At 35.3% G+C, this 10,000-nt stretch overlaps 1 protein-coding gene across 1 annotated transcript in view; it reads right to left on the bottom strand.

The window, feature by feature from the left end:
• Nucleotides 1-2,641: 2,641 nt before the first annotated feature.
• LOC122266788 (vesicle-associated membrane protein-associated protein A) overlaps nt 2,642-10,000 on the bottom strand; it is a 47,119-nt gene continuing 39,760 nt past the window's right edge. The window contains exons 5-7 of the mRNA XM_086536458.1: nt 7,296-7,445; nt 5,659-5,757; nt 2,642-5,170 (exon numbers count right to left, since the gene is read on the bottom strand). Of these exons, the coding sequence (XP_086392584.1) occupies nt 5,000-5,170; nt 5,659-5,757; nt 7,296-7,445 (420 nt within the window). The 3' untranslated portion in view covers nt 2,642-4,999. The remainder of the gene's footprint in view (nt 5,171-5,658; nt 5,758-7,295; nt 7,446-10,000) is intronic.

Below are 10,000 nucleotides of genomic sequence, written 5' to 3'. Positions count from 1 at the left end.
GGTAACCAGAAATATAGATATTTTGTCTTAATTCTTGGCAATCATTGTCTTTTGTGTGATTCACCTATTACATGCTAAATTACAATTCTATTTGTAATTACCATATAGAGAATAATATTTTATTGTATTCCTCATGTTGTCATTTCCCAGGGCAAAATTATAATAATAATCACAATATTATTATTATCTTAAATGAGTATTAATATGACAATCTTAATAAAATTGTAGTAAGACTGTCATAGAAATATGGAAGAAAATTTCATACTCTATTTCTGTTGCCCCTCACCAATCTGATATATAGTAAAATTCTGGTGTCTTTACCTATGCTATAAGACTAATTTCCAAGAATAATGAAATAGTTAGTGGAATTGACTCCTACAATACTTAGGATTCCATTCCCACTGTGAAGAACTTACTAATAGCAAAATGGAAAAAACTGTTGTGTTACAATTATACAGACAAAAATATGTAATTGTGGAAATTGGACAGAACCTACTTGCTTGAATTGAAATATGTTTAAAACCAAAGGAAATTATGTGTATATGTGTATGTGTATATATTTGTGTGTCTGTGTGTTTGTGTTTGTGTGTTTGTGTGTGTGTGTGGTGTGTGTGTGTGTGTGTGTGTAGATATATGTGTATTTATGTACATATATAATATGTATACCAACATGCACATTTAAAGCTTGGGATGTAATATTGTCAGAAAGTATAGAGAAAAGTTTAATGTTTCTTAATTTTGTGTGGTAAACAAAATAAATAAGTGGGGAAGAAAAAAATACATTTACTAAATTAATGAAACAGAAAAACAAAAAAATATAAAACATATCCCATCAGGACACCAAGCTTAACATGTCTCAAGAGAGAGCGTTAGTATCAGCATCATGTAGGATCAAGAGAGCAAGTCTTAGGTCATTTGTTGGATTTACTGATTATTGAGAATCATATGCCATGTCAACAGCTGTCATTAGTGGCTTATCATTTTCAAGAATATACATTCATTCATGAACAGTAATTTAGCAAGCAGTATATAGCTTAATCTTGTTTTTTTTCATATTGGACTTCACTTTTAAATTGGTCAATCTCTACTGAACTACAAATTGTAACATTTCTCAAAAATGGGATAAGAGTTTGTATGTTGACGTATAAATGTAGTGTAGGTATGGTATATCAGATCCTCAAAAATGTGACCATCTCCAATAATCCAATCATTAAATGAGGCAATTTTCCCATAATTTAACAAAGTGTACTCAACTGTTATTGCAAAGCTATATCAAGTATTCAGGCAGCCATTAGTCCTAAACCTGCATGTGCTTCCTTGTCAAAAATTAAAATGGCAAGGAAAACTATATTTCATTACAGTTCAAAGTTAATATTGTGCTGAGGAAATCCTACTGATATATATGTTAGATATTATATCAAGTATTCAGGCAGCCATTAGTCCTAAACCTGCATGTGCTTCCTTGTCAAAAATTAAAATGGCAAGGAAAACTATATTTCATTACAGTTCAAAGTTAATATTGTGCTGAGGAAATCCTACTGATATATATGTTAGATATAAGAAAAAGGGAAATGCAAAAAGTTTTCATTAATCATGTCTATGTTCTTGAAGGGCTCGTATCCACGCATACATGCAATAAAACATATCTGGCATCACATTTCACCTCTATTTTGAAAACGATCTATATAGAACTGAGAGGACATAAATGCAGCTAGTTTAATGTTGCTTTCACATGGCTGAGCTCTGCCTACATTGGTCTACTGGTAATGTGGTAATGTCTGTGATGTTGATCATAAAGCCAAGTGAGTGAGTGTCCAGCCACAACTGGCAGTAGCCAGTAGTGAGGTAGGTCAGCCTTTGTCTGGTTATTTCACTCAACTATGGACACGCATTTTGGTTGTTTACCCAAAGGCAGTGCCTTAATAAATCATGAATATGTATTCTTAAAATGGTTTTAAAATTTTTACATTTGAGTGTTAGCAAAATATAATTAACCCTACGACGACGGTTGCGTCACACCCATGTGACACAGCCAAACTCCCGATGCCGGGGCGTCATGCCAGTGTGACGATTTCAATGCAATATTGCAATCGCCCGGCATAGGGGTCTTCGCGTAGCGAGTGCCCCGTCGGGAAAGGGTTAACATGATAAAGTATGGTTTTTATTTGTGTATGTTCTGGTGTACACCAATCAATTGACAAAGAAAAGTGACTATTCCTACTAATTTTTTGTAGGTAGTGTATGTAAATTGTCTTTCTCTGTTTAACCAGTGGAGTAGGCAGTTAGCTTTTTTGATCCCATCCCTTGGAACTGCAAAACTTGTATTTTCATCATTATTATTAACTCATTCACGCTGGGGCTATTTTGGCTCTAAATGGTCGTAATGCCAGGGTATTTGAATGGTGCCAATGGGTTAAAAACCTTAAAATCAATATCCAGTTGGAGGTGGGATTAAAAAAATAAAAACTGCTCCAGACCCTGAGCTGTGTCTTGCACTCCTCTGGTTAAACTCCTCCTTGTTAAGAACAAATTAGTATGCAGGGGGTGAAAGGGATATTTTAATGGAAATAGTAGTTTATTAGAAGAGGAAAATATTTTAAATTGGCATTAAAAGCATGTTAGGCAGAATAAAACTCAGTAGTACATTAAGGTGTGACATATTTATTATGACACGCTGCACACTGTACACATGGGTACAAAACCCCGGGACTGACCACCGTGGTGTTACAAACAAGTGTGAAAAATACACTGGCTATACTCCTTTATACTGTCCAAAGTTAGTTGCAGACACGCAGCAGTAAACATTATAACACAATGGCTCCACCAATCAAAGCATTTGAGTTTTAAGTCAGACCCTTGTCCCTATGACTTCCATCTGTCTCGTGCAAAGGAAGTGTACCTAGCAAATGTTTACTAGAAAATGTTTACATATGTAAGAAACTTGTAAGCATTTCTATAGTTTGATAGCAAACTGCTATCAAACCCTTACAAATTACTGATGGAAGTTTACCTACACATGTTTACAAATGACTAGTAACTGACAATGAATAAAGAGGGTAATGTACATAAACTACCAGTGGGGAAAGAAGCAAAGAAATTTACTTAAAAAAAATACAAATGTGATTGAAGACAAGAACATATCACACCAACTTATATACAAGGGGAGACTTCACCTTTTGTACAAACAGCTCTTGCATACTACAGTGTAATGTACAAAAAAGGATTGACAAACCTAACACAGACCATAATTTTCATATAGGTATTTTAAGCTGGAATAACATTACAAAAATGTAACCTGACCAGTGAAATTAAGCCCTATTCCACTTCCTGTTAATAGACTAACTTCTGAAATGCATATAAATATTTCTAACCTGTTTCACCCACGTACAGACTGAAAATCACTGGTCAGACCAAACTTCAGTGTAAGACAATGCCAAGTCACACCTTATGAAGGGCTGCATGGTTTTCATATGTATGTAAGCTACATCCTTACTGAGTTGCCCTTTGAGAGAGGATCCCCACATTCTCATCTGCGGGGAAGTACTTGTGTAAGTCCCTTGAATGTCTCTGGAGGCTATGGTTCAAACCTACTTCTATCTACGCTTGAGTGAACGACTCCTACGCTGCCCTCTACTGCGTCAACCCTGTAAATCTCTAACAAACCGATTTCCACCATGACTCGAGAACAAGTCGTTCGTCGAATCCAAACACTTATTAGATTAATAAATCTGTTACTATCAGGACTGCTTTATATCCTTGGCCAGTGGGATTTAGGTTGGGAGGGATAAGGGTAAGGGGCTGGAAGGGAGAGAAGAGCTTTGCACGAGACTCTTCACCAGGACTTTGTCTTAGACTGAATAGCTGATATATACCAATGACCAGAAAAGGGTACTGAGTAAAGTGATTCCACAAAAATCAAAACCCCTCCATGAGAAATAAATTAAAAATCATATCAATTGCAAGTATCCTAAAAATGATACATTGTGAAATGGGTTAGTCTAAGTGTAGAGTATGACTAATCATAAATGAGTTTAAAATAATAAACTAATATTGAAAAAGGAAAGAAAAACAAAAAAGAAGTAAGAGAGGCTTATCTGACAAAATAGTCTTTTATAACTTCTGCTATGGAAATGTTATTAAAGGATGTTACAGCATAACAGTTACTATTTTACATTAAAATAATCCAAATACTTTTTAAACTTCAAGATGTGAAACAATGCACTGGTAAAGAATTGTCCTCTGTACCAAACAAAAGAAGACATCATATACTTTACCTATTGCTAAATGATACATATTGAAAGAGCACATGAATATTTCATAATGTTTAATAACTAATCACAGGCAAAAGTGACGCATCATGAAATGCAAATGCTATTTGCTTCTGGCCAAAATTACATTATTTTGCATACTCCATATATATATAAAACTAATGTATAATATTTTCATAAACGAAAGGGATATCTTTTATAATGCGAAGTTGTATGACTATGCAGTATTAAATAAATTATTCCACGACAAAATGTACAAATTCAAATTTATATTCCTTAATAAGTCTCAAAAAGGCTGTATTTCTTCTTAATTAATCTTTCTGCCTAGAATGCCTGAAAGTGATATACATTAAAGCAAGCTAACTGGGTTTCTTTACAATATGACAAGAATTTTCCCACATATTTGTCCAAGTGCTTATGACCCATTAGAGCCTCAAACATTGTCAAATTGAAGGCAGCTTATTTTTTCAATCAAACTTAAAAGAAATTTTATTATCAAAAACTGTTATGGGAAACAAAACAAGGCCAAATGCTATTCCGTATTTGAAGAAGGCAGACAGCTATAGATGATAGCTAATAATATTCCAATATTCCCAGCTAGCAACTAGAGTCCACCGAATGATGAACCTGCCCTACAAAAAAAGTTTGACGAGGGCAATTAGTGTGTCGGTTGTGGGAGAAAAATGGCCGATTGCTACCTAGTGATCCTGGGCAATGGTACTGGGAATTCTTCAAAGGATAAATTTGCCGAGAATATAGCCAACAAGAGCGATGATGAGAGCAGCAACCAAATGCATCATAGGGTTGCCTTGTTGCGTATCATGATGCTGGATGACGCTAGCGGCCACAGTCTTCTTCTCTCCTGTGCTGCTGGCATGTGTGCGCTGCCTCAGTGAGTCCTCCTAGGAGTGGACAGAGGAATATTAACAAACGGGAAGGTATGAAGATAAATATTCTTAAAATGTCAAGGTTCATCATTGCAAACCAATAAAATAATTGAGGGAATGACTCAATTCATAGTCATCCAGAATAAACTACAAGAGGAAAAAAGAAGTCTAATCCTATGGGACACATGTACTCAGATATCTAGAAGTACCAATATTTTGGCCCGCAGACTCAAAAAATACAATTTTTTTTTATGTGGATTGAATCAACCCATTAAAAATGGGTGACGTAACAAGAGCAGGCAAATAGTCTGAGGCATTAGGCCTGTAAGCACTGAAATACCTGACGTTAAGACCGGGCAGAGAAAAAAACCAGCCCCGGCATTATCGGAATGTATCCTTGATGGGTTAAAAAAAAATAAATTTCATGAAAGTTCAGATTAATGTTACCTAATTTCTCTAATCACTACATACAAAAATCCTATAATCCTTAAAGAACCACTTGCCTTAAGTTGAAGATTCTCTTGACGAAGTGCACTAATTTCCTCTCGCAGTCGTTTAATTTCATCGCTAGCCTTCCTGAGTTCCGCTTCAATGTTATTAGCCTGAAAAAAATAAAAGGAAATAAATATAGCAAAATCTTACTATAGAAAAATAATGCTTTAGCACAGCCTCAATATAATCAACATAAAGCATGAATCTTAACTGCTCAACTTTTAAAATATTCAAGATATTTTAAAAAATACATTATAGCTCTTTTAACCTATTGCAGAAGGGAATTGATTTGCTTGCCCAGTCCCCAGAACAGGCACTAGTGCCACCTATGCAACCCAATATGGATTTTATTTCAGCGCAAGGAAACTTCACGTGACATATTGCAACTTTTTGCTCTCTCTTCTAGTCACCTGTTATAATGCTAGAACCATTTTTTTTTTGTGTGTTTTACAGTGTTGTGATTATTATGTGCGCTATATGACAGACCTTGTCAATGGAGTCTAAAATTGGTATAGGGTCCATATTAGCTCATACTGTTCATTATACTCAGTGTGATAAAATATTGCTGTTTTATGGCAGGATAAAGAGCAGCTTTTATTTTTCATACTCATATACTTGAGCAGCTTTTATTTTTCATACTCATATACTTTTATCTAAAAAAAATAATAAAATAAAATATCCACAGGCAAGATTACAGGAAGAGATAGGGGAGAGGATGTAAATGTGTGTTTAAGACTATGAGTGCAACAGAAAAGATGGCCAGATTGGCACAGGGACACACATTGTAGACACTGAACATGGTCTGACTCGTCTCACTTTGCTTTCATATCCTACATCGCCAGTAATTTAGAGCAAGATGTCAGCATCTTTCTCTGTGTCATCACTCTCAGCATATAGTGCTTGCTAGAGACCGTAAATGGGTGCCATTCTTTCCTGCTGGTGCTAGGAAACAGTGGTGTCATCAATGTTTGGGATTCTAGACAAAACCTATTTTGCTAATTACTACAGCAATTTTAGTAATTATAATTGCAATGGTCATCAGTGACTAAATAGCTTTAACTCAAAGTACACTAAAGAAAGACAGCGATCCATTCTCCCAACATCAAAAATGCTGTGAAGACTATTATTACATACATCATGATGCCTGCTGTCAGGCCAAAACTAATCATTGCATTTGTAACAAAATCTGTCAGCAATGGGTTAAAAAATAAGTTTTATGTTTCTTATGAACCATTATAAGTACCTAAAGAATCAATTCTTTCATAGATCACTTAGGAGCAAATCCTTTCACATATGAAGCCCATCACTGACATCTTCCCCATAATAGTAAGATAAACATTTGACTTTGAATACAAGTTACAAATAAACAAAGAAATAAAAATTAAAACAAACCTTGACGATTGAGAAATTCCACAGAATAAGAGAACCAATATACCAATACTTCCCCTCCCCCCACACTTGTTGGTTTCAATATTTTTTTCAGTGTTTCCAGTTACCTCCAGAAGCTTTAGAAAACCTTTAGCATTCATACCCTCTGAATAATATTAGCTACCAAAGGCTCACTAGAAAGGAACTTGTGCACAAGTCTGGGAATGGCTGTAATTACATATATATAAAAAAAAATGTAATAAATCCCCTCTTAACTCACCTTAGGAGAGGGCTTGGGAACTTCCACCTGTGGTTGGGCTGCAGGCGCGGCATCAATGTTATTCTGTGGTGCTTGTGTTGCATCCATTGGTAATTCAAATACGCACCTTAGTTTTGAATCCATCAACTGACTCTGGTCAGCTTCCTTGAACTGAAATTTAGTAAGTGGTAATAAAGATTATAAACATTTCCATGTGTGTGATATCTATACAAGAAGAAAAAAGAATAGAACACTTTAATTACAATATGGATGTTAAACATGGTAAACTAACATTGCCAGTCACATATACAAATACGCATATACACACACAAGTGCACCTTAGCTCTTAGCTATGATTACTGCTCCCAAGACACTTTGCTTGAGAAGGATTGAAATGCTCACGGTCACCGTGTATCAAAAGAAATCATTTCAAAAGTTGTTAGCTATGGATAGAGTTACATTCTTGCTGAACGGACTTCAAAAATAGCTGATACTGGACATGCTATCCGTGATAGACGTTTGCCTAATGGCTTAAATGATTATTTCGTATAACATGATTGCCATAAAGTCATCCGTTTCTATCGTTTTTTTTGGAAAGTGGCAAATATTGGATGGGGTTTTTAGTGGTTTGAGAATATATATGCTTACTTTGCATAAAGATACTGACTTCCTTGTAATAAGACTTGGATGATCATATAAACGGCGTAATCATTAAGCAATGGGATTCGATTGCGTTAGTGCATTGGGCGAGCATGAGTGCGATTGCGTGATGTGTGATTGTGAGGTGGTGGATGTGTGATTATTGGATTGTTTGTGTGTATGGTGAAGTTGAGGTGTGGTGAGTGTTTTAGTGAGTCATTGTCTGTGTTGTGTCATGGACTGGAGTTATTATTGTTTCATGTGTTGTGATGTCTAAGTGAGTGTGGGTTGTGTGTGACTAGAGTGTGTGGGGTGTGGTGTTTGTATGGAGTGGTGGGTGGTGTTGTTTGATTGGTTTGGTGTCATGTGTTGGGAGAGTGTCTGTGATGTGGGTTATTGTGTATGTGTGTGTGGTGTGTAGTCTGTGTGTGTTTTGATTGTATGTGAGTGGGTGTGTGTCAGTGTGTGGGTGTTTGAGTTATTTGTGTGGTTGTGTGTCTTGTTTGAGTGGTGGATTGTAATTGTGTGGTTGGTGTGTCAGGTTTTGGTTGTTTGAATGGTGTTGTGTGTGATGAGATCTCTTAGTGTAGAGTTAGTTTGACAAGTGTAGTTAGTGAGAGTGTAATGGAGGTGTGAGAGTGATGGTGGTATGAGGTGTGTGTGTGAGAAAGGGTGTGTGTGTTGTGGTTGAGTGAGTTAGTGTGTGTGTGTGTGTGTTTTGTGTATAGTGATATTGTGTGTGAGTGTTTGGGGTTGTGAGTGGTAGGAATGGGTGTGTGAGTGTGTGTGTGGGTGAGAGATGTGTGAGGTGTGTGTGTGTGAGATGAGAGTGTGTGTGTGTGTGGGATTGTTATGTGGTGTGGTGTGTGTTTGAGTGTGTGTGGATGGGCGGTGAGTTTGGTTTGTGGTAGTGTGAGTGTGTAGTGTGAGTGTGAGTGAGTGTGTGTGTGGTATGAGTGATAGTGTACTGTGAGGTGTGTGTGTATTGTGTGTGCTGTTTGTAAGAGTGTGGGTATGTGAGTCTTGTGTGTGTGTCAGGTGTTTGTGCTCTAGTGATGTCTTGTGTGATTTTCTTTTGGTGTGTGTGTTTCATGTGTGTGTGAGTAAGTGTTTTTATTCATGTGTGTCTGGTGTGTGTGTGTAGATGTATGTGTGATGTATGTTTGTGTTTCTCTGTGATGTGAGTCTGTTGTAGTTTGTGTGTTTTTGTCTTGAGTGTTTGTGTGTGTGAGTTTATTTGTGGTCGTGAGAGTGTGTGTCTGTGTTTGTGTGTGTGTTAGACTGTGATTGAGAGTTTTTGTTTATGTGTTTGTGTGTTTGATAAATATAGTTGTTTTAGTCATTTCGAGATATTTTGTAATTGTTTTTGTTTGTTACTTATTGATCGTGTTTTTACTTTTTGTTAGATATATTGTTATATCTTTTTTTTTTTGAAGTGTTAGTTAGTTGATTGAGATTTGTGATTTTCTTTGTTATTTTGTTTTTGATAACTGAGTGTTATTTTTTTTGTGTGTTTAATGTGGTTTGACATTGTTTTAGAGTTTAGTACATATTTTATTCGATTGTGATACAATAGAGTGTATTTTTTTTCAGTGTAGTTTCATTAAATTGTTATTGAAGTTTAGAGATTATGATGTTTGATTGATGAGAGTGTCAGAGATTTCGATTTAGTTGGAGTTTGATTCAGTTTGTTAGATTGATAATTTTACAGAGTTATATGTGATATTTTAAGATAATTTATTGTTGTTATGTATGGCGAAGTGTCTTTGATAATATATTCCAGATACTTTTATATTCTGTTTATACTTTTTTATGATTGACATATTGTTACATATTGCTTTTATATTCTTATACTTTGATATACTTTTATAGATTGATCAGAGTTATATTTATATCAGTGTTTGAGTTTGACTTGTTTTATAGGTGTCTCATGATATATTTATAGTTAGTTTGATTTAAATGATAGTGATTTGTGGTTCTTTTATTTTAATTAGATATACCACATTTGATTGAATAGTGAGTTTTTGAAAGTTTTGTTTAGTTGATTTTATTTTATATGTTTCTGTTGTGTGTTTTATAGTTTGTTG

This window comes from Penaeus japonicus, unplaced genomic scaffold (genome assembly GCF_977035675.1).
Source record: "Penaeus japonicus unplaced genomic scaffold, GWHDUDI00000001_assembly GWHDUDI00000004, whole genome shotgun sequence".
NCBI classification, from domain to species: domain Eukaryota; kingdom Metazoa; phylum Arthropoda; class Malacostraca; order Decapoda; family Penaeidae; genus Penaeus; species Penaeus japonicus.
This window is presented reverse-complemented; position numbering and strand designations above follow the sequence as displayed.